We start from the raw sequence: 25,458 nt of genomic DNA on the forward strand, positions 1-25,458 counted from the left end.
GCCTAGAACTAAAAATGACAGCTTTCCAAAAGTTCAGGGTACCAACGTCTGAGTGCCCTGTCTAAGAAGCACGAGAGGAGCTCTCACGACCCCTGATCGTAGCCCCTTGAGCTACAAAACAACCCTCATCAGATAGGACATGAAAGAACTTATATCCTGTCTAGCCAACAGGATAAAACTAAAGCTGCTCATAGTTCAAAATAAATCTTTACTGAAAAAAAAGTGGGAGAAATATTGCTGGAGTGATAGCACAGACACATCCAGAGGGTTGGATGGACGATGATCTCGTCAAGCTCTGGCTGCAAAAGATATGGGATGTATGCCCGGGGGCGCAGTTCCACAAATGTTCCATGCAAGTATGGGATCGGTTCCATGCACATTTAACAGATGGAGTAAGAAATATGGCCAAAAAATTAAAAACTGATCTTCGCGTGAGTCCTGGGGGGTCTGACATCGCTATTACAGCCATTGGAAGGCTGCCTGAACAAGCCATTCAAGGATCGAATAAGAACCATATGGTCTGAATGGAGATGCTCAGGGACAGTAGCATTAACAAAAGGAGGAAATTTGATGAGCCCAGACAGTGCACTTGGTACTGTGTGTCCACGGGTCAGAAACTCCTGAGAATCAATCAGCATAACTTCCAGCCAGAGAACTTTCCTCAGATGCAGTAACAGTCATAGCTCCTTGGCCTGGAACCAGCCCTGTACCAATATCTGAGGAAGGATGATGAAATAGTAAATGGGGATGGAGATGGCAAAAATTAGGATATTAGGGGTGGCATTATTGATTAGGGAGATATGGAAACCACTCAGGAGCTAGCTCTGCTGGGCATTGCAAAGGAGGTTCTTAAATACTTAATCTGTGGGGAACAGCTCAGTGGCTCAGTAGATATCCAGGCTTGGAGACCAGAGGTCCTGAGTTCAAATGTGACCTTAGTTAGACATTTCCTAACTGTATGACTGGGGGCAAGTCACTTAACCTTTATTGCCTAGCCCTCACTGCTCTTCTACTTTGTACAGTATTGTGTCTAAGATGGAAGGTAAGGGTTTAAAAGAAATACTTAATCTGTTGTTTTAAACTTGATATAATGACCTCTGAACCCATGATGGAAGAAAAAAAGTGAGTGAAAATGAGGTTTCTGTTAAATCACCCAGATTCCTCCGATCTTGAAACAGAACTGCGTCAGTTCAAATCGGCTTAGAATTAAATACCCTTTTAAGCTATTGGGTAAGTGATACAGCTTATGAACATCTTTAGCTCTTGCAGTATACTTTGCCTGGGACCAGAACTGCTAAAAGCAGGAAGTGGAGAATAACTCTTCCAATTATCCTAGAAGCAGGGATGCTGAGGGATGACATGTTCTGATTTAGAACCTGGTCCAGGATGTTAGTGTTCTGTGTCCCTGCACCTGCAAAGCAGACCATTATTTACATCCCAGCTGAAAGATAGTCCTTCTAAATAGCACAGAGTGCTCCCTCCAACCCAAGGCTGTTCTGACTCAGGAAGAATGCTCTGTATTGAATCACCAATACCATTTCCTTTAGAAACCTGGGATTTCCTTAGAGGTCTCTCCTTCCAGATGCTGGCTGGGCTCGGTTCTGGCTGTAGTACAGATTATCCCAAAATTACATCCTCCAAAATAGTCTTGCTGCAGAGGGGAAAACAAATTAATCCTACATCTCTACTCACCTCATAAGTCCTTCATGTGGAATCTTAGTTCATTTTTTTTTCATTACTTGATTTATATTTTATCTTTGTTGGAACCCATCACTTGATGCTTTCAAGTTAAGGACTCTTAATCTTTATTATTCCTGTTAGTAAGTCATGAGCGACTATGACATTCTAGTAGTAGTATTGTTAAAAAAAAATAAAGGTTGTTGTTCAGCAGTGTCCAAAGATACTGGAGTGGTTTGCCATTTCCTTCTCCAGCTCATTTGACAGATGAGGAAACTGAGGCAAACAGGGTGAAGTGACTTGATCAGGTTCACACATCTAGTGAGTGTATGAGGTCAGATTTGAACTCATGGAGATGATTCTGCCTGACTTTAGGCCAAGTGTTCTGCCCACTGTGCCACCTAGCTGCCCCTCAGAAAATAGTGTTTCTTAAAAATACTTTAAAAGCTCCTTAGGAAAGCATCATGTTTGTAGATTATTTTCTTTGGGCAATTAAAAATAAATCCTTCAAATATTAGAGAAGATGAAAAAGAAAAATGACTGATATAGTCATGATATTTATTTATCTACCTCAGACTTTGGCAGTGCTTTACCTCAAACAGGCAGGGTAGTGCAGTGGGAGGAGTGCTTTGTCTACAATCAGAAGAATTGAGTTTAAATGTTAAACTTTTCATTTACTCCCTAGTGACCTTGGAGAAATTGCCTAACTTCTCTGGGGCTTTCCCCTCCCTACTCTGTAAAATGAATTTCTAGTCCTCAACCTAGAAACCCATGATCATCTCCAAAACTGAAGCTAGACACCCAAATCTAATAGAGCTGATCTCAGTGAACACTGCAGGGATTGGACCTTGGATTTCACTGACGTGGGGAACTTCCAGGTGGGAAAATTCTCACTATCAATGCATGTTGACATTCCACTGCAACTAAGAAAATGGCTTAGAGTACCTAGAGTAACTTGCCTGGATCCCAAAGCCATTATGTCAACACTTTAGTTATTAAAATAGCTAGATAGACAGATACAGACAGACAGTTAGACATGGTTAGATAGGCAGACAGCCGGATGGATGGATGGATGAATGAATGAATGAATGAATGAATGAATGAATGGATGGATGGATGATAGATGGATAGATGAATAGATAGACTCAACAGACAGACAAACAAGTACTCTGCCTTTAATGAATTAACTTATTTAGCTCTTATTTAGGATAGCAGTTTTACATGCAGCATAAAATTAGAAAGTTATCTTTTGGTATCATTGTACCACCTTGGAGACCACCATCAGCAATTAACTTTGTCTTAACTACTCCCTTACTAAATCCTCATTTTGCCCCACCCCCAGCCCTATTGGACTTGAAGAATTAAAATTAACTCTCAGTTTATAAATGGGGAAACCAAAGCAAGGAAATGAAATGACTTCTCTTGGGTCATAGAAGTAATCAGATTCAGGGCTGAGTTGAGAATATAAACATTCCTAGCTGCTAGTCCCATACATAGTTAGCCTGTTAAACCTGACCCTGTTCTCTGTAACAACTAGCTGAGAGGAGATTCCTTTATTATTTTAGCTTGTTAGTTCTTCACTCATAAATCTGCGTTATTTAACTTGCTGACATAATTACATACTTTGTCATATTTCCAGGGAATTGATAAAATGAGTAGCATAAGTTTATGCTGTGAAAGAGCTTCTAGCAAACCATTCACAAGTAATAATGGCATTCTAAGCAATATATTATAACCTAAACAGTGAGTTTTATCTCTTACCCAAAATCTAGTTCTGTAGGAAACAGCTTATCTGTTGGATTACTTGCCTTGTCCTATTCCTTGTGATTATTTTTTAGGAAACGAGAATAGCAATTCAAATAAAATCCAAAGAAAGGCATTTATTTCCCTCATTCTTAGAGGACTTTCTTTTCTTTATCCCATGAAAAGGTGGGGTGGGAATTACATTTAATAAATGAAAGTTAGTCTTGGTGAATTTCTTCCATATAGTCTAATCTTTAGTCTGAAGTAGCATTTAGATGGGTGGATGCTATTAAATCTTTCCCTTCATTATAATTTAGTATTTGAGATAAGAAAAGCAAAGCTAAAAAAATCATTACAAGTTCTTTGTGTTCTTTCCACAATTGATTTATTTATGATATAGAAGAAATAATTCAAACTGGTGGCAACGAGCTGTGTGATCTTGGACAAATGACTTACATACTTTGGATTTCCATTTCCTCATCTGAAAAACGATAAGAATTGGACTAGATTATTTCCGTGATCCCTTGTGGCCCTAAAACCGTACGATTCTATTAAATAGCAACACTTACAATTTTATTTCAAATCAAATTTAACAAATTACTTTTTTTGTTTGAAAAATGGATAGATGTTATTCATCCCCTGGTCCTGTCAAGTTAAGGACTTTTAGTCCTTATGTGTTTTATTAGTAGTTAATGAACAACTGGCATCGTAGTAGTAGAAAGCCATATTCAAAAAATAATAGTATTTCTTGAAAATAGCTTTAAAACTTCTCAGGGAAACATCATGTTTGTAGAGTTTTTTCTTTTCAGGATTTCAGTCATTGGGGGTGGGGGTCACGGATAGGTAGAATAGAAGGCAGAAAGTTTATGAAAATCATTATTAAATCAGTGAGAGATTGGATGATTTAACCGTGGTTACACAGCCAGTGTATGTCAGAGGCAACACTTGATTGGAGGTCTCCCTGACTCCACAGCAGTCTCAATCTACTAGGTCATGTTGCCATTAGTTATAACAAAGGGGGAAAAAAAGAATAGTTATGGAAACCTAGAACTCTGAAGTGAGCCTATGAATAACTAAATTACCCTACTTCTATGGGAAGTGATATCAACAAATATCACAAATACTCTTGTACTTTGTCTTCACAGTCAGAAAATTCTTCCTTATATCTGGCCAATGTATCTCCTGCTTTACTTTCAATTTTTCTTCTTGTATAATCCTTTGTGGATATGTGTTTGGCATAGCCCTCTTCAAAGCTCTTCATAGATAGTACTTGAAAATAGTAGTGGTCATCTCTTTGCCTCTTCTTCTCCTAGCCAAGCAGCTCAGAGTCCCTTAGGGCATCCTCCATGTTTCCCCTCTAGGATGACTTCTTACACAGCAACCTTACCTTACTAACTCACAGTTTTCCATCTCTCCACTAGACTTTCTGTTTGTTATTTACTTCTCATGTGTACTACCTTGCTTTGTTTTGTAGCACTAGGATATATACTTGAGCTGTTTTATTTTTTTTAAGTAAGATCTTAAACATCAAAATAATATGATGCCCTTGGATTTGTGATTAAGGTTGGGTGGTGATGCCAATAAATATTGTCTTTGCAGTGGCATTTTTGTTTCTTTAGCTCAATGGCTTGCAATGTGTGGTCCAGGGACTCCCTAGTTTTCCCAAGATTCTTTCATGGATTGTATGAGGGCCAAACTAGTTTTATAATAATACAAAGACTTCTTAAATTCTAACATGGTAATTATTGATAGATCTACTCAAGGATTTTTAAGAGTGTGAATGGGTTCCAAGACCAAAAAGTTTGGAAATATTTACTTTAGCTGATGGAGTTCTAGAAAGCCAATTGAAATAATGATGATGATGATGATGATGACTAAGATGATGATGATGGTGATACTTTTGGCATTTATATAATAACAAAGTAATTGAAATACAGTATCTCATTTAAGCATCACAGAAGAATTAGGGAAGGTTGCTACTATGGTTTTATTTTATTTTTTACCAGACCTGTAATCTCATTGGTACAGATAATTTTAGGGGAAGAAACTTCAACTACCAATGAAGATTTGCACCTGTTCTGAACTTTAGTTACCCGTGACATGGAGAGATGAATGAATTTGCACAGGGTCACATGACTAGTATTTGTCAGAATGGACAAGGGGAAGAGAACTCATTGCTTTCTGATTTCAAAACTGATGGACTGCCTCTCACTGTAGTAATAACCCCATTGTGCAAATGGGGAAATTGAGGTTCAGTGAAATCACTTGTCCAAAGTCACACAGCTAGTAAGGGTTTGTGGGTGGGGATGGGGTTTGAGGTGGTGGAGGTGGACTTTGATTTCAGGCCTTATTTTCTCTAAATTCAGCATTTTCTTTGTTATGAGAGATTATGAAAGTCTCAAAAAAATATGAGAACTTATAGCTGTTAAGAGAAGAGCAACAGGTTAATATTACTGTGAAATTAAGAAAACAAAACAAAACTATGACAGGTCTTGTTTTCTCCATTATAAAAAAAAAAAAAGCAAAAGCAAAATCATCCTCTGTGACTGTGTATGGGTTGGGGGTGGGTGGTGTGTATCTTTGGGCATTTGGGTCCATGTTATACCATAGAACATGAGCTATTTTTTCATATAAATTTCCATGTTTATTTTTTGTTATTGCTGCAAATGTGCTGTGTCTTTCAGTGCTATTTTTCAGTGCCTGATCATTTAGAACAGGCCCCTAACAAAAGCCTGAAAATTCTTGATTTTTTTAAAGGAAGGAAGAAAGAAAGAAAGACATTCTTTGAGTTTACCATACCCTGCAAAATAAGATTTATCATGCTAGAGTTATGAGCTGATTATAATATGTCTATTCCTTGGTAAATTATGCATGGCTTTCTCCTTATGTGCAGTGTATGTGGTTTATTGCAGGGGGTAAAGCTGAAAAATATTCCAGGACACATGTTCGTACAGGGTCTATACAGATGGCTAGTCAGTATATATAATGATTTTTTGTACCCAGTCCCCAGTGTCTTGGCATTACTTTTATTATGTCTGCACTATTCATGTAGATGAAATACCGCAACAAATTCCTTTACCATTGTAGCCTCAACCAGACTTTCTTTTTTAAAGAAAAAGCAATTACCATCATAAAAATTCCTTACTGGGGAACTTTCCATGTTGCGTTATCATTCCATGAGTTTAATAATAATGTGTGTGTTTTTCTCAAAATCTTTTTAAAGAGACCTAAATGTCTAAAAAAGATTTTGAGGTCTGCAGCTCCCTCTCTAATGAGGAACACTTAAAAAAAAAAAAGAACTTAGGATGAGGAGGAACCAGGCAAAAGCAGTCCCGTTAGGCTTTTTTTTTTTTTTAACCTCCTGGTGTGTATGTTCCAGATTTATAAATCAGAGCCTGGCTAAAAGATAATCCACCAGTCACACACACACTCTAACCACTGTCTAAATAGGGCTAAAGAAAGGAAAATAGCCGTCTGTTATCTCTGGGGAGAATGCTCATGCCTATAATTGGTCATCGTCCGACCCTTGTAAATATATAGAGATAAATATATATGCTATGTCTGCCCTGATGGGCCGAGCCGCCTGGAAGCTAATTTTCTGTTTTCTATGAAATCTTGCAGTGGTGTTATCAGGGAGAGTGTGTTCCTTTTGGCACTTGGCCCCAGAGCGTAGATGGGGGCTGGGGGCCCTGGTCAATCTGGGGAGAGTGCAGCAGGACCTGCGGGGGAGGCGTCTCCTCATCCTTAAGACACTGTGACAGTCCAGCGTAAGTAGCTAAAGTAAGCCGGAGCCAACAAAAAGACACAGTTGGAAATGATTCAAAGCTGTGGTTTCACATGTTATCTGTAAAAACGTTTCTCCAGCGAGCCGGTGGACGTCTTCCGAGCAGCCCGTCGCGACAGGAGAGCAGGAGAAAGACGTACGCCAGACAGACGTGCTTTTTTCTCCTCCCCACCCCCCACCCCCTTGAAAAATTAAACACTGGGTGCCCTCCTCGAGGCCCTTTATCTCGGGATAGCATCAGATAAGATTTTCCACTCTCAGAAGTAGCCCATGATTCATACATCCTCCCAAATGCGGCCTCGGCTCAGCCCCATCATCCCTCCCCCAGAACCCGAGGGCGGGTCGGGGTGCGTGTCGGGGTGCGTGTGTGTGTTTTCACATGTCACAGAAAATGATGGCTGGTCCTTTAGTCTTAAAAGAGCCGGGGAGAGCACCTCAAGGGTTGAAATGCCTTGATTCACATCACAAATCACAAGGAAAAGAAAACTGCCCGTTTGTTCAAATAGTTTCCATTTCACGTGCCCCCATGAATCAGCTTCCTGAGCTGGCCATTACCTTTCTGCTCAGGACGACTTGAGGCAGGTCAGCCTGCTCCTCTCCCACCCTGACCCTCGGAGGTCCCTCTGGCCCCAGGCCAAGCCCTTCCCAGGGCTGGGCTCACTGGCTCCTTATGTCTCCCTCCAGGAATGGGGGCAGGTGAGCCACCTTCTATTATAGAGTCCACCTCCCCCCACCCCCCCCAGGATAAATAGTCCCCCAATCTAATAATCAGATTTTGCCATTTTTGGATAAGATACTCGCCTTTTCCTCTTTTTTCTAGTTCACATGGAATCAATAAGGTATATTAGGATGCCTTCCATATCATAATTTTTATTGTTTAATTTTAGTTTTTATTATATATAAATAAGTTATATATATAATAAAATAGATTTATATCTAGATATAAATAAATTATAAAATTATATAAATGATTGTTGTGCAGGGAGAAAATTTTCACTTTGGCTCTTCACAAAAAGACTAAACACTTCTTTCCATGGCTCTCCTTTTCTTGATTAGCTGATCCTCCATCTTCTTTCTTTCTTATTCCTCTTAAGATGGAGTTGTTTCTCTTTTTAAAACACCTCTGCCTCCACTTTCTCTCTCTGCTGCTTTGCCTGAATTCTTCTCTCTACTATTTTCTGAGTTATTAGCCCCTTAGTGAGCACAAACCAGTAAAGCTGATGCCTTCTCCCATTTTTCTCCCCTCCTGTTAGCCAAAAGTTTCTACTCTCACCACTACCATGAAAATTGGTCACTTATTCCTTTCCTAATTCTCATACCCCTTGGGCCATTTTCTTTCTTGGCACCCATATTCAAAATGGACCAAATAGAGAGCACCTGGATAGATCAGTGGATTGAGAACCAGACCTGGAGATGGAAAGCCCAGGGTTCAAATCTGGCCTCAGACACTTCCTAGTTGGGTGACCCTGGGCAAGTCACTTCACTCCCACTGCCCAGCCCTTACTGCTCATCTGCCTTGGAACCAATACATAGTATTGATTATAAGGTGGAAGGTGAGGGTTTAAAAAAATTGACCAAATATCATTTTAATGGATCAGTGTAGAAACCAGGGAGCCAAAATTATAACTTAGATCTGGCCTTTGTAAAACACATGCAAAATATATGATACACCTGTGGCTGCCATAAAGAAATGGCGGACAGTGGAAGACATAATAAATAAGAAAGAGATGATTTGGATTTTTTTGACAAAAGGAAATATATTGTTTTCTTTCTAAAAACAGTCTGCCCAAATAATTTCCTAAAATTAATCTTCAAGATCTACCTCCAAGATTACATGATTCTATAATTCATGTAAACTAGGGACTTCAGTATTGCTGATTTTTTTTCATTAAATGATGTGTAAGTGAAATTATCTTTAAAATATAAAGCCAGAAAAAACCCCGTAAAGCTAGATGATTTCCAAAGTAAAATTTTAAGGCCTCTAGATAATTCTTAAATTAGGAATAATTAGAAATACAAACATTCTAATATTTCCTACACTGAACCAAACTATTTCCTAAGATGCTTGTGAATAGCTCAAGTTATTGCCATCCCTGTTCTTTCAGCCTAGAAAGAACATAAACGTGTTTTTGGTGGACTCTGGTAATAATATAACTTAATCTACCAAGTCCATGTTTATGCTGAAGGCAACTAGAATGACTTTGTAATATGTGGAAGTCTAAAATTGAGTGATTTCCTTATTTAATGTTTAAGACCGAGCAACTAGTTACAAAGACAATTGCAATATGTAGGCTTCATTGAATTTTCCTAAGCATGTTAAACATGACAATTAGGAAAAGACACAATGTTAATTATAATAATCTAATTTTATGCTTTACATACAGAATTATTATCCTTATAAATTATCAGTAGACTAAGTAATTAAAAATTAATTTTTAAAATGTGTTTAATATTTTAAAGTAGCTCATAATATGTTCTAATCACAGAGAATCTGAATCTGTGTGTGTATATATACATATACATATATATATCATACTCACATGTAAAACAAAATATTTTTTCAGACCTTCAGGAGGTGGAAAATATTGCCTTGGGGAAAGGAAACGGTATCGCTCCTGTAACACAGATGTAAGTAAAACTAAACTCCACTATGAAAAATTAGTCTACTTTCCCCTTAGAATTTATTATTTGGTGGTTTGGCATTCATGTTAGTCTCCTTTGGCCTTTGTTATATTAAATTCAATTGTAAAAAGGAGATAGAAAATCTAAAATGTGGAGTATTTAAAAAACAATAAAGCCTCTATAAAGACCCTATTAATTTAACATGAAAAAAAGGGATAGACTAGTGGCCTAGAGATAGAAAGCAGAGGTTGGAGTTTCTGAACACTTGATTTGGCATTCTGTCAGACTGAGATTTTTTAATTTCAGTTGGAAAGACTTGGATTCAGGTCTGACTGTATATACTTTCTGTGTAATTCTGTCAAAGTCCTGTAACCTTTTAGGGTTTTCCCTGAGCAACTCAGTGAGATAAGCTGCAGAGCAGATGACAATTGGAATTGATAAACGGATTTCTGTATTTGGAGGTTCCTATAGCAATGAAATAATAGATTTGATTTTTTGAAAATCAGAATTTGGGGTGATTCAGGATATGAACTGGGGGTGGGGCAAAAAGGCTTTGTTGAATAAATGGATATAGCTTTAAGAAAGCTCAAAATATTAAAATCTGAATTTAGAAAATGCCCAGCAGCATATAGGGTTGATGTTTAAATTACAAAAGGACTTACCGCAGCATTCTTTTAAAGATTGTCCTTCCTTGCTATGTAAGGAAGTAAGATTTGAAAGTTAAAGTAAGATTTGAGTTACCAATTTACCTCCAATATGCCAATGAAAATTTCATCTCTTAACAAAGTAGATTCTTAATGAAGTAGATCTGAAGTATTGTATAAACCACCTTTCAAGGGAAGTTTTAATTTTTTTTTGCCTTTTTTTTTTTATTTAAATATATTTTATTTGATCATTTCCAAGCATTATTCGTTAAAGACATAGATCATTTTCTTTTCCTCCCCCCCACCCCCCATAGCCGACGCGTAAGTCCACTGGGCATTAGATGTTTTCTTGATTTGAACCCATTGCTTTGTTGATAGTATTTGCATTAGAGTGTTCATTTAAAGTCTATCCTCTGTCATGTCCCCTCAACCTCTGTATTCAGGCAGTTGCTTTTTCTCGGTGTTTCCACTCCCATAGTTTATCCTTTGCTTATGAATGGTGTTTTTTTTCTCCTGGATCCCTGAAAGTTGTTCAGGGACATTACACCGCCCCTAATGGAGAAGTCCATTACGTTCGATTATACCACAGTGTATTAGTCTCTGTGTACAATGTTCTCCTGGTTCTGCTCCTCTCGCTCTGCATCACTTCCTGGAGGTTGTTCCAGTCTCCATGGAACTTCTCCACTTTATTATTCCTTTGAGCACAATAGTATTCCATCACCAACATATACCACAGTTTGTTCAGCCATTCCCCAATTGATGGGCATCCCCTCGTTTTCCAGTTTTGGGCCACCACAAAGAGCGCAGCTATGAATATTTTTGTACAAGTCTTTGTGTCCATTATCTCTTTGGGGTACAGACCCAGCAGTGCTATGGCTGGGTCAAAGGGTAGATATTCTTTTGTCGCCCTTTGGGCATAGTTCCAAATTGCCCTCCAGAATGGTTGGATCAGTTCACAACTCCACCAGCAATGAATTAATGTCCCTACTTTGCCACATCCCCTCCAGCATTCATTACTTTCCTTTGCTGTTATGTTAGCCAATCTGCTAGGTGTGAGGTGATACCTCAGAGTTGTTTTGATTTGCATCTCTCTGATTATAAGAGATGTAGAACACTTCTTCATGTGCTTGTTAATAGTTTTGATTTCTTTATCTGAGAACTGCCTATCCATTTCCCTTGCCCATTTATCAATTGGAGAATGGCTTGATTTTTTGTACAATTGATTTAGCTCTTTATAAATATGAGTAATTAAACCTTTGTCAGAGGTTTCTATGAAGATTTTTTCCCAATTTGTTGTTTCCCTTCTGATTTTAGTTATATTGGTTTTGTTTGTACAAAAGCTTTTTAGTTTGATGTAGTCAAAATTATTTATTTTACATTTTGTGATTCTTTCTATATCTTGCTTGGTTTTAAAGCCTTTCCCCTCCCAAAGGTCTGACATGTATACTATTCTGTGTTTACCCAATTTACTTATGGTTTCCTTCTTTATGTTTAAGTCACTCACCCATTTTGAATTTATCTTGGTGTAGGGTGTGAGGTGTTGATCTATTCCTAGTCTCTCCCACACTGTCTTCCAATTTTCCCAGCAGTTTTTATCGAATAGTGGATTTTTGTCCCAAAAGCTGGGATCTTTGGGTTTATCGTATACTGTCTTGCTGAGGTCGTTTTCCCCCAGTCTATTCCACTGATCTTCCTTTCTGTTTCTTAGCCAGTACCAAATTGTTTTGATGACTGCTGCTTTGTAATATAGTTTGAGGTCTGGGACTGCAAGGCCCCCATCATATGTGTTTTTTTTCATTATTTCCCTGGATATCCTTGATCTTTTGTTCTTCCAAATGAACTTTGTTATGGTTTTTTCTAAATCAGTGAAGAAGTATTTTGGTAGTTCAATGGGTATGGCACTAAATAGATAAATAAGTTTGGGTAGGATGGTCATTTTTATTATATTGGCTCGTCCTATCCATGAGCAGTTAATGTTTTTCCAATTGTTCAAGTCTAGTTTTAGTTGTGTGGCGAGTGTTTTGTAGTTGTGTTCATATAGTTCCTGTGTTTGTCTTGGGAGGTAGATTCCTAGGTATTTTATTTTGTCTAAGGTGATTTTGAATGGGATTTCTCTTTCTAGTTCTTGCTGCTGAGCTGTGTTGGAGATATATAGAAAAGCTGATGATTTATGTGGGTTTATTTTGTATCCTGCAACTTTGCTAAAGTTGTTGATTATTTCAATTAGCTTTTTGGTTGAATCTCTAGGATTCTTTAAGTAGACCATCATGTCATCCGCAAAGAGTGATAACTTGGTCTCCTCCTTGCCTATTCTGATGCCTTCAATTTCTTTATCTTCTCTAATTGCTACTGCTAGTGTTTCTAGTACAATGTCAAATAGTAGAGGTGATAATGGGCATCCTTGTTTCACTCCTGATCTTATTGGGAATGCATCTAGTTTATCCCCATTGCAGATGATATTAGCTGTTGGTTTTAGATATATACTGTTTATTATTTTTAGGAATGACCCTTCTATTCCTATGCTTTCTAGTGTTTTTAATAGGAATGGGTGTTGTATTTTATCAAAGGCTTTTTCTGCATCTATTGAGATAATCATGTGGTTCTTGCTAGTTTGCTTGTTGATGTGGTCAATTATGTGGATGGTTTTCCTAATGTTGAACCAGCCCTGCATCCCTGGTATGAATCCTACTTGATCATGGTGAATGATCCTTCTGATCACTTGCTGGAGTCTTTTTGCTAGTATCCTATTTAAAATTTTTGCATCTATATTCATTAGGGAGATTGGTCTATAGTTTTCTTTCTCTGTTTTTGACCTGCCTGGTTTTGGAATCAGTACCATGTTTGTGTCGTAAAAGGAGTTTGGTAGAACTCCCTCTTTGCTTATTATGTCAAATAGTTTGTATAGTATTGGGATTAACTGTTCTCTGAATGTTTGATAGAATTCACAGGTGAATCCATCAGGCCCTGGGGATTTTTTCTTAGGCAGTTCTTTGATGGCTTGATGGATTTCAATTTCTGATATGGGATTATTTAAGAATTCTATTTCCTCTTCTGTTAGTCTAGGCAGTTTGTATTTTTGTATATATTCATCCATTTCTCCTAAATTGGTGTATTTATTGCCATATAATTGGGCAAAGTAATTTCTAATGATTGCCTTAATTTCCTCCTCATTGGAGGTGCTGTCCCCCTTTTCATCTTTAATGCTGTGAATTTGCTTTTCTTCCTTCCTTTTTTTAATTAGATTGACCAGTACTTTGTCTATTTTGTTTGTTTTTTCAAAGTACCAGCTTCTTGTCTTATTTATTAAATCAATAGTTCTATCACTTTCGATTTTATTAATTTCTCCCTTAATTTTTAGGATTTCTAATTTGGTTTTCTGCTGGGGGTTTTTAATTTGATCGCTTTCGAGTTTTTTCAATTGCATTTCCAATTGATTGATCTCTGCTCTCCCTTGTTTGTTAATATGAGCTTTCAGGGATATGAATTTGCCTCTGATTACCGCTTTGGCTGCATCCCAAAAGGTTTGAAAGGATGTTTCGCCATTGTCATTTTCCTTGATGAAATTATTAATTGTTTCTATGATTTCTTCTTTAGCTAAACGGTTTTGGAGTATCATATTGTTTAATTTCCAATTGGTTTTAGATTTGGTTTTCCATGTACCATTACTAATCATTATTTTTATTGCCTTGTGATCTGAGAAGGCTGCATTCATTATTTCTGCTTTTTTGCATTTGTGTGCTATGTTTCTGTGACCTAATGTATGGTCAATTTTTGTGAATGTGCCATGTGGTGCTGAGAAGAAGGTGTATTCCTTTTTATCCCTATTTATTTTTCTCCATATGTCTATTAATTCTAATTTTTCTAAGATTTCATTCACTTCTTTTACCTCTTTCTTATTTATTTTTTGATTTGATTTATCTAAATTTGATAATGGTTGGTTTAAGTCTCCCACTAGTATGGTTTTATTGTCTATTTCTTCCTTCAATTCTCCTAGTTTCTCCATTAGAAATTTGGGTGCTATATTATTTGGTGCATACATGTTGATTAATGATATTTCCTCATTGTCTAGAGTCCCTTTTAACAAAATATAATTACCTTCCCCATCCCTTTTGATCAGGTCTATTTTTGCATTGGCTTTATCAGATATCATGATTACCACTCCTGCCTTCTTTCTATCAGTTGAGGCCCAGAAGGTCTTACTCCATCCTTTAATTCTGACCTTGTGGGTGTCAACCCGCCTCATGTGTGTTTCTTGAAGACAACATATGGTAGGGTTTTGGATTCTAATCCATTCTGCTATTGGTCTACGTTTTATGGGTGAGTTCATCCCATTCACGTTCAAAGTTATGATTGTCATTTGTGGACTCCCTGGCATTTTGATTGCCTTCCCTAATTCTAACCTTTTCTTCTTCGGCTCTACCTTTTAGTCCAGTGATTTACTTTGAATCAGTCCCCCTTGTCCCCTCCCTTGATGTTTCCCTTTTTAGTCCCTCCCTTTTTGTTCCCTCCCCCTCCCCCCTCTCTTTCCCTCCCTTTTTGTTCTCCCTCTCCCCCTCCCCCCCTTGGTTTTCCCTTCTCCTTACCCTTGTTGGGTAAGATAGAATTCAAGATCCCAATGGATCTGGATGTTTTTCCCTCTCAGAGTTGATTTCCCTGAGATTGAGGTTTAAGTAACCCCCCCCCCCCTCTCTTCCTCTCCTTCTTATAGGAGTTTTCTTCCCCTCCCCTTCCCCTGTGAATCTTTGTGTGAGAACCATTATTCTATTTGGTCTTTCTTTACCCCCTATTTATACATTACATTTTCCCCACATATTAGTATACATAGGTTGATATAAATGTAGTCCTTATAGAAGAGAGTTTGAGTAAAAGAAGATAACATTTTTCCCCTTTCCTTAATATTTACCTTTTCAGGTATTCCTTGCTCTTTGATTTTCGGTATCAAACTTTCCACAGAGCTCTGGTCTTTTCTTTGCAAAAAGTTGGAAGTCTTCTATTTTGTTGAATGCCCATACTTTCCCTTGGAAGTATATAGTCAGTTTTGCTGGGTAGCTGATTCTTGGTTGGAGACCCAGCTCTCTTGCCTTTCTGAAGATCATGTTCCATGCCTTACGATCATTCAGCGTAGAACTTGCAAGGTCTTGTGTGACCCTGATTGGCATTCCTTTATATCTAAATTGTCTTTTTCTGGCTTCCTGTAGGATTTTTTCTTTTGTTTGATAGCTTTGGAATTTGGCAATTACATTCCTGGGAGTTGTCTTTTGGGGGTTTAGTGTAGAAGGTGTTCTGTGAGCTCTGTCAGTGGATGTATTGCCCCCTTGTTCTAGAATCTCTGGGCAATTTTCTTTGATTATATCTTGTATCACCATGTCCAGTTTGGTGTTTATTTCTGGCTTTTCTGGGAGTCCAATTATTCTTAAATTTTCTCTTCTCCCCCTGTTTTCCAGATCTATCACCTTGTTGGTGAGATATTTTATGTTCTCTTCTAATTTCTTGGTGTTTTGGCTTTGCTTTATTAGTTCTTGCTTTAAAGCCTGGTTTTCTTTTACAGTTTGGTCAAACTGGTTTTGTAGATGCGTGAATTTCTTTTGCATCATTTCCCACTTTTCCTCCCAGAGGGCTTCCATCTTTTTGGTCCTTTCTGATTCAAATTCTTCATGGGTTTGTGGAGAGTTTCTATTTCCTTTGGAAGATTTTGGAGAATTTTCTTGTATATCTTCTTCTATCTGCTCTGTATTTTGTATTTTGGCTCCATAGAATGTGTCCAGAGTCGCCCCTTTCTTCTTATTTTTCTTGGTATTTTGGGGCTTCTGTGCTTCTGTGGAGTTTGTCATCTCTGAACGTGGAGGATTGGCTTTTCTTGTCTTTGTCTGGTGATCAGAGGCTTTAGTCCTGGGCAGATGTTGGTTCTATGAGCGTTCCCTGGGTTAAACTGAATATGCCTCACTGGAACTGGAATGGAAGGGTCGGACCACGAGACCACACTCTCCCCCTGGCTCGATTTCCGGAAGTTGCCTTCAGAATCGCTGGCCGTGAGGCTGTTTCGTCGGCCTGCGGGGGGATGGGCTGCCGCTTCCCCAAGCTCCGAGCGCACAGACTTTCACTGAGACTTGGATAGCAGGATCCAGCCCGTGAGGCTGTCTTGCCCGCCCTGAGGGTTGCTGTTGTTTTGACCAGCTCTCTGCAGCGGAAGCCCCAGGCAGTAACTTTCACCCGGACTGGGACTTGGGTAGAAGACCCTGAGGGTTGTTGTTCCTCAGACCCTGCTCTCTGAGCCTGGCGCGGCTGCCGCTTCCGGGAGCCTTGGACTCTGCGCTCCTACCCCTGAGGTCCGAGGGATCTCGGGTTCTGGCTTTTAAGGGGAGCCGTACCTTTTGAACCGGGTCCAGGTCCAGGAGGAGGGTTCCCAGGGTCTGTGCTGTTGATCGTTTTGAATTTCAGCGCCTTAGGAGCTTATAGTTTGAGATCGGTCGGGAAGGGTTTTCCGGAGATCTGAACTTCAGCTTTCTCTAAGACGCCATCTTAACCGGAAGTGGAAGTTTTAATTTTTTAAAAGAACATTTTTTTCAAGTAATTTAAAGACATTTGTTTCTATTTAATCAATTAGTATGCTGAGCACAACTCTTCCTTAGTTATTCATTAAAGTGGCACAAACTCTTTATATGTACTCAAAAGTAACAAAATATTTACTTTTCAAATATTCTAGAATTTGAACTGTTTACTAATTTAGCTAGATCTTCTATCCTAGAAATTCTGATTTAGTGAGATTTTCCTATGAAGACACTGAATTTACACATGTGTATATCTATATATGTATGTGTGTATATGTGAAAAAAATTATGAAACACATATAGAATGACCCAGACGTAAAGCATACCTCAGTGACTACAATTCTACTTTTCTAACGTCTCAGGTTCCCATTCATCTGAAGGGATGTTATGAAATTCTCACAACACAATCCAGCACAATTCATATCAAACCTGAAGAGCCAATCATATGATGTTAGTTATGAGTCCAGAAAGCAAGAATTCACTAACGTACTTTTAAAAAAAAAGTAGCACTTTATAAATAAATATCCAAGTGAATAAGAAAATCTGAATATTAGCTCTAAAAGTTGAACCAATTTAATCCTTTTCTAGATTCTTATGTAGCAATGGGATATGATGAAAGTGTCATTTTAGAAAGATTCATCTTATATCAGCCCGTAGAATGTTTTGGGAGAGGTGAGATTAGAGACAATAAAAAGAAATTAAGAATCTTGTACAGTAACTATCCCATCATTCCTTTACTAGTTAACTTCTCTTGTTCAGCCCTTTCACTTCGATTCCATTCTCCCCCATCTGATAATCTCTTATCCTTCACTCTTTTACCCAGTTGCATTATTTCCCTGAGATATCCTTAGTTAGCCCTTCTATCCAGGTGCATTATCTTCCGGAGTTATCCTTTTCTTGTTCCACGTTAAGAAGACAGATTTCTGTTCCTTTAAAGATTACAATTAGAAATGCAATGCAGGGGCAGCTAGGTGGCCCAAGAGATAGAGAGCCAGGCCTGAAACTGGAAGATCCTGGTTTCAAATATGACCTCAGGTACTTTCTGCAGGATCCTGGGTACAATCACTTAACCCTAATTGGCTAGTCCTTACAGCTCTTCTGCTTTGGAAGTACTATTTAATAACAATTAAGACAGAAAATAAGGATCTTAAGGAGGGAAAATTATAATACACTTAATATAAATTTAGGATAATTTGTTACATATACTTGGAAGAAGCACTGGGTATAAAAAATTACCTGGAAAGGCCAGCACAACCATGAGATTTAGCAAAGCTCAGAGATTGGGCAGGGGAGAAGATGTCTTCTCATGGATCTCTTGAATGTCTTACAAGTAAGGCTATCCTGGTTCCGACATCTATCTGTCCTTGGAAAGCGATCACCTTCCAGAAGAATTTGCCAGATCTCAAAACAGTTCAAGAGCTGACTGTCTCCCAGCTGACAACCCTGTCCCCCACTGCACCCCCACTTGCACTAGTAGATTCCCTTAGAATTGCTCCTGGTGGGAAGATGGGGTTGGACATGCTTCATATGTTTCTTAGGTCTATGTTCTAGTATTGGGGGAGAGATAAAGATGAGCCTTGTCTACCCCCAGGGTTGTGGACCAATGAGCAAGATAAATGAGAAATGAATTTTCAAGGAAATAAAAAACAGTATTATAATTGCCTCCAGACCAGTATTTCATAAAGATTTCTTGTAATGGTGGAGAATGAAGAGAGAGTTGAAGAAATTGGAAGTTAAGACCGATTAATGTAGGAGATCAGCCAATTCCAGTTAGAGTTTTAGAAATATGTATGAGCTATGTTTTTTAAGTCTGATTCTATAAATGCTTAGTCTGCCTTCTGACTACGAAGTTAAGGGAAAGGCATGTCTCTGAGATCTTACATAAATGTGGCTGCCATAAAGAAATGGTGAACAGGTAGCCCCTAAATGACCCCCTTTTAGAGTACAATATTTACTTTTATGCTCTGGGGGGTCAACAAATGAAGAAGCAAATAGAAGGCTCATAGATTTAGAGTTTAGAGGCAAAACTCTCCAAGAAAAGGATTTGTAAAGGAAGACTAGATTATTTGGTTAGAAGTGAAAAGAATAGTTTTGACAATGATGATCTTCAAATCAATTCATCTCCAAGCATTCAATGACAGCTAAATGCAGCACATTAAAGTTTACATAGTGCTTCCCCCCTCTTTAAATAAACAATTCCTTAAACACTTAGCATGTTCCATAGATACAAAGTAAGGCAAGGGACAAACCCCGATTTCAGGGTGTTCACAATCTAGTAGAGAAGATACTAGTGGCAGCTGGGGAAAACATATGGAATTCAGACATGAAGGATCCTATTTAAGGAATGGGAAGGAGCCTTATACCACTAGATTATCATACAGTTGGAGGGGGGGGGAGATTAAGGTAAAAGGGGAATGCAAAGATAGGAGAGGGGAAGATGATGAAGGTCTTTAGCAACCAGAAGATTTTGTATTCAACCCTAAGGATAGGAGCCCCTAGAGTTTATTGAGTTGTGTTATATGGACTTAGAACTAAACCCCACTTAGCTGGATTTAAGGAAGGGGTCTGTGTAAGCTTTTTCTAGGGCCAGGGAAGGTCTTAGATCCAGAAGGATCCAGATCTGATCTCATAATCACTGTAGATGGTTCAGGTTCACCAGGAACTGCCTCGATGAAATACAGCAAGCAAAATAGCAGGCAGGAAAGGACAGGATTAGCCACCAAGGAAAGTTGCAGCCACCACCTCCAGATATTTTCCAAAGAGCCAGTTAACAGCCTTAGTCCCAGCCTAACCCTTCCTTCCAAGTTCCAGAATCTTCTTGCTGGTCTCAGGCCACCTCTCTCTGCAAATTCACACACTTTGCTTATAATAGTAGGTAGTGGCATGGAATGTTATGGGATGTTCATGGAGGACTATCATCTCTGGTGTGAGGGTTTGCCAAACCATTTCAGGTCTGCTCACCCACCTCGGATGCCCACCTTTCTCTCAACTTTCTCATCCTTGGTTCCAAGAAGTTGCTACAGCTACACTGTAAAACCGTCTTGGCAGGAGGGCTCACCCAGGTTGATGGTGAGATAGGGGGAATGTCTAACCAAAGCATAAGTGAATACTTCCCCCAGTGGAATGGACAGATGAGAACAATTTGTTTCAGTGGCAATGATGGCAACTGAAGCATGAGCTGTAGAACGTTTAGAGCTTGAGGAGGCATCAAAGACATCAAAGGTAATCCACTGCATTGCTGGGTCATCACCAATCATCCTAACTTTTGTCTTGCCACTCCACTTCAACAGCTCTGGGACAGGGAAGAAGGCAGGTGGATCTCAGCTAGACAGAAGTTCCTTGGACCTTTTGGATTTAAGTTCCATGATGCTTCTCTTCCTTTAAAATGGGGGATCAAAATTTTTTTTCCTGAAAACTGGAATTCCTAGGGAAGCACGTTCTCAGAGTTTTCTCGCATGACTTCTTTGTAAAGCACTTTCTGATAATCATCTATGAGGCACCACTCCTCCTGGGTGAAGTCCATGATGAAGAGCTTTAGCCTTCATCCTTAAGTATCAGTGACTCTAGCAATGGGGGTCTTTGGGATCCAGAGGTCATTCCCTCTGGTTCCAGGCTTCCTGCTTGGTCTTCACATTGAGAAAGGGAGAGAGAAAGATCTCAGAGATATGCCTTTCCCTTCACTTCCTAGTCAGAAGGCAGGCTAAGAGGTCAAATAGGGAGAATGGAGCCCCATGGAAAGGGCAGCCAGCAGAAGCAGGATGCTATTAGGGTATGGAGGGACCGAGTTCAGACCTCCTTGGGTCTTTCATGTGAGCAATTGGCTTGCTTGCTCCAGGAAAGTTAATGTCAGCTGCAAGTCTCAGGCTTCCAGTTAGTCTGCTCTGGATAGGTTTTCCCAGACCCAAAAAACCCAGACCCCAGCGAGCCTGTGATTTGAGCATTCCACCAAAGGTACTGAGGACCACAGCCTGAGGAACCCTGCCTACCTCTGGGCCAGAAACCCTGCCCTCCATGACCTAAAATACCAGAGTCATTTCCCCTGGCCTCACAGGCATCCACACTCTATTCCCCTGAGTGCTTTACAAATATTCTCTCATTTCAATCCTCACCTCAACTGTGAGAAGAAGGTGTTATAATTACCCTCATTTTACAGATGAGGAAACTGAGGCAGAGAGAAGTTAAGTGACTGACTCCAAATTCAGGGGCTTTAATTCTATTGTAACAACAAAAATTGTAGCAACCTACTATTGTGTTTTTTTCAGTCTTTTCTGCCTCCTTGACCTGTCTGAGAGTTTTTTGTTGTTGTTTTTTTTTGGGGGGGGTAAAGATGCTGGAGTGGTTTGCTATTTTTTCCTCTGACTAATTTTACAAATGAACAAACTGAGGCACACAGAGTTAAATGACTTGCTGAGGAACATACAACTATTAAATGTCTCAATTCAGATTTGTACTCAGGTCTTCCTGATTCCAGACTTTGCTCTCTATCCCCCACCTAAGGTGCTATAAGCCCTGAGGATACAAAGCCACAATCTAAAGGGTCTCAAAGGAATTTACATTCCATTGCTCAGAGATTAGAGGTTAAGTGTACTGAGGATGATTCTCCTTCTCCACCAAAGAAACAGCAAAATACTGCCATCCATCAAATTTAGAAAATGGAGAATTTTCCACTCAGCGTTGTAGGTCTTGCAAAGGGCTTTTAAAACAGGACATACAGTAACCCCTTGGGGGAGTAGGTTAGGTGTGTACTAATTTAATTCTATGAGGAAACTCTCCACTCACTTTTTAAAAAAAGTTCCTGATCTCACCTCCCACTCCCAAGTTTGACATTAAAAGTCCCATTTGGTCTTCCTGAATGCACTGGCCTTTTAAGACTGCATTTTTGAGTCAGAAGAGTGCTGGTAAATGATGTCAACATGGAGCATAGGACCAGTCAGTGAGTCAACAGCGTTTATTAAGTTCCCATTATATGCAGAGCACCATATTAGGTGCTAGGGGATAGGAAAGAAATAAGACACCAAGCCCTGCCCTGAAGGAGTTTATAATTTAGTTGAGTTGACAGAATACCCAAGCTGTGGAAGCAACTAAAGAGCACATTTACAAGTATCAACAGATGCAAATTAGTTCTGTGCAAATTCAAAACATAAGTGTCAGACTCAGAGAATTTCAGAAAGGAAAGGACCCTCAGAAGTGATCAATGCCACAGCAGGAACAGCCCTTTCCCATTCCTGACCAAGTGGAGCTCATGGGAAGCTCACTACTGATCCAGCCAGCCCATTCTGTTTTGGGGTCTCTTAAAGGTTAGAAATGGCAGCTAGGTGTCACAGGGGATAGAACACTGAGCTTGGAACCAGGAAATCTTATCTTCATGAGTTCAAATCTTACCCCAGACACTTCCTAGCTCCCCGACTTTTGGCAAGTCACTCATTTAATCCTTTTTTGCCCCAATTTCTCACCTACAAGGAGAAGGAAATGATAAACCATTTCAGTATTGTTGCCAAGAAAACTCCAAATGGGGTCACAAAGAGCCAGACCCAACTAAAAATGACTGAACAACCACACATTCGCCTAACAGAAAGGTGAGCAAAGTCAAACAGGGTTGATTGTAGATACATTCCAGAAGTTCATTTTAAACCTTGTTTTGGAAAAGATGAAGAATGCATTGGTGGGGAAATTTGTGTAGGACACTTAAGTTAGAGGAAATGGTGAGACAAGAGAAGGGCGAGTTTTATATGGAGAAAGGATTACAAATGAATTTTGATGGAGAAGAAGCCTGGTATTGGGGTATAATGAAGTAGTAGGCTGTAAAATTTAGGTTGTTTATTAGCACAGAACTTGTATGATGCATTTTTTATTTAACTATCATTTTATCATTTATCATAGTTATCTCATAGTTTCTAATAAAGTATCTTGAGTCTAGCGATAGTTCAGAAAATAAAAGTATATTTCAATTCAAAAAATTTGGGTGTTGATAGTCACTTTATTCTTATCTCTGTAACCAGGAATAGTTTAATCCTGGACTCATAGTAAAAATGTTGATTGCATTCATTTTGTTAGCTTGGACATTCCCTATAGTGATCTGAAAAAAGAACTCAGTAGATAAGCACAGTTTTTCTACTTTCTAGCTATAATTTGTATATATTTTTTATCTATAATTTGTACTTTTATCTCTACTCTTTTAGGTGAATTTGTTTTAAGTTGTAGATTAATACAAAGAAGATGACTACTGATGATTTCTGTTTTTCTAAACTAGACTAATCCTAGCAGCATGCCTTGTACATAGTAGGTAATTAATATTTATTGAATGGAAAGAGTAGGCTACCCCGATTTAAGAAATGTCATAGCTTCTCTCTTTGGAAGGGCCTCTCTTCTAGCTGAAAGTTTTGCATACTTTAAAGCTACACAAATCCTCTTTAATAGCCCTGTAAATAAGATCTGAGAGAAATCTTTCCAACTGGTCATAATTAACTTGACAGCCAAGAGCTATCAGACTGTCCATTAGGCATTTCTGGGCTCAGTCGTTTGTGATCCCACAGCTTTTCATGAGAATTAAATAGGGAGTAAATACAAAGGATAAATTCAAATGGTCTTGGATTAATTTTCCAACCTATGCTCAGAATGAGCTAATATCAGATTGTCAGTGTGTATTGCAAGGATTCTTTCTTGAGGGTCACGTGAGGAACTGCCCTTTGAAACTTCTGAGGCCCATTCTGTCTCTCTCCTGTGTGTCCTGAGTGATCTGTGGGCTATGAAATAGTCTAGAAAATGCTGCCACTGTTCTAAAAATGTCTATTTCTGATAGTCTTAGATTGTTAGTTTTTATTTCACTTCCTGTCCAGATCTTGTAATCCATTGTCATCCATGCCATTATTTCCCCCTCCATCAGAAGCATCTTGGACCTCTTTGTTCCAGACTTAATTAGGCAAAACAGCAGGCTTTACTATGCCAGATCTTAATGTGCCAAGTCATGACCTTATATGGAAGGATGATGACTAGGTGTGATCTCTCCAGTTGGGTGGGGAGGAGCATGACACCACTGGTGTAATGGGTAAAGAAGACAGCTTTGGCCCTGCCATCAAGTATTAACTGGAAGAGCCTAATGTTAAAATCATAGTAGCTAACATTTATGTAGGGCTTTAAAGTCTGTTCGACCAAAACGGGATCATTTCTTGCCTTTTTGCTTGGTTTCCTGACTTTGGCATTCACTTGGCAATCATTAATTAAGCACGCCTCCTCCATTCGATTATAAACCCATAGAATCATAGATTCAGAGCTAGAAGAGCCTAGGATAGTGCCTTGAATAGCATAAAGAAGAGAATTTACTAAGGAAGTAAAACAGGCATAAAGTGCTGTGTTGGGTCCTAAGAAGGGAAGATGAGGGAAAACTTTTTTGGCAGAGACGACATTTGGCCTGGGCTTTGGAAGATGGGGATGATTTCAGGAGGTATCAGTCAATGGGAGAAAAGGAAAGAGGAGAGTGAGTTCCAGACATGGACAAGAGCCACAGCATAAGCATTCTTTTGTAGGTCTCCGGGAGAGTACCCAACTTCCTAGCCTCATTCAGATGAGTGGGATGCAGGTTCCATTGAAGTGATACATGCATCTTAATCTATTATGATTTCTCCTGCAACTTTCCTATTGCATTCTTTACTTCTTTGCCTTATTCAATCCTAAATATTTTGGAGATTATGGAATCTTAGAGTTGGAAGGAACTTTGAAGCTCATATAGTTCCGTCTCCCACTCAGTTCAGGAATCCATGCCATAGCATCCTTAACCCTGGGTCATGGAGCTTTTCCTTAAATGTGTAAAATGAAGGGAAGTTCTTTATATCTGTTATCTCATTTGGTTCTCACAACCACCCAGTGAACTTTGGTGCTATTATGATGCACATTTTATAGATTAGGAAACGGAAGCCAAGAGAAGTAAAATCACTTGTCCATGGTCATATCCCAACCTACTAAGAGTCTAAGGCAGGATTTGAACTCGGGCATTCTTGCCTCCATGTCCAAGCTATTTGTAGCTTGGCCTCCCCTGTGGAGCTGTCCTCCCCCTTGTATTTTTTTCTCCAAGCTAAAAATCCATAGTTTTGTTATCTATCTCTCACAAAATATAGTTCTCAGACTTTTCCCAGCCTATTTGCCATCTTCTTAACACAGCCCAAGAAGTCAATGTTCCTCTAAACTATAGCTGAGAACTAAATACAACACTGCTCTGATCACTGCAGAATATGCTGGCACTGACTTTGTTTGCTCTATTTCTGCTTCAGTAAGATCAATGCATAATCAACATTTTTGGGCATGATTGTTTAACCAGTTATTAATCCTTTTAACTGTGCCAAAATCTGACCCATGTTTCTTCATTGGGTATACAAGGCTGACGTGAGAGACTTCGTCATATTTTTCATTGACTTTCAAATATGTTATAATTATGGCATTCTCTTGA

At 39.0% G+C, this 25,458-nt stretch overlaps 1 protein-coding gene across 3 annotated transcripts in view; it reads left to right on the top strand.

The window, feature by feature from the left end:
• The window catches only part of ADAMTS6 (ADAM metallopeptidase with thrombospondin type 1 motif 6), a 353,046-nt gene that overhangs the window by 241,341 nt on the left and 86,247 nt on the right, over nucleotides 1-25,458 (top strand). For 2 of the 3 annotated variants that reach the window (XR_008917943.1, XM_056824862.1), the window contains exons 13-14: nucleotides 7,042-7,187; nucleotides 9,769-9,832. The exons of the other annotated variant lie outside the window; for it this stretch is intronic. Coding sequence is in view for 1 of the 2 variants with exons in the window: in XM_056824862.1 (XP_056680840.1) it covers nucleotides 7,042-7,187; nucleotides 9,769-9,832 (210 nt within the window). In the remaining variant the exon portion in view is untranslated. The remainder of the gene's footprint in view (nucleotides 1-7,041; nucleotides 7,188-9,768; nucleotides 9,833-25,458) is intronic. 3 annotated transcript variants of the gene reach the window in all.

The sequence above is a fragment of the Monodelphis domestica genome, chromosome 3 (assembly GCF_027887165.1).
Source record: "Monodelphis domestica isolate mMonDom1 chromosome 3, mMonDom1.pri, whole genome shotgun sequence".
In the NCBI taxonomy this organism is placed as follows: domain Eukaryota; kingdom Metazoa; phylum Chordata; class Mammalia; order Didelphimorphia; family Didelphidae; genus Monodelphis; species Monodelphis domestica.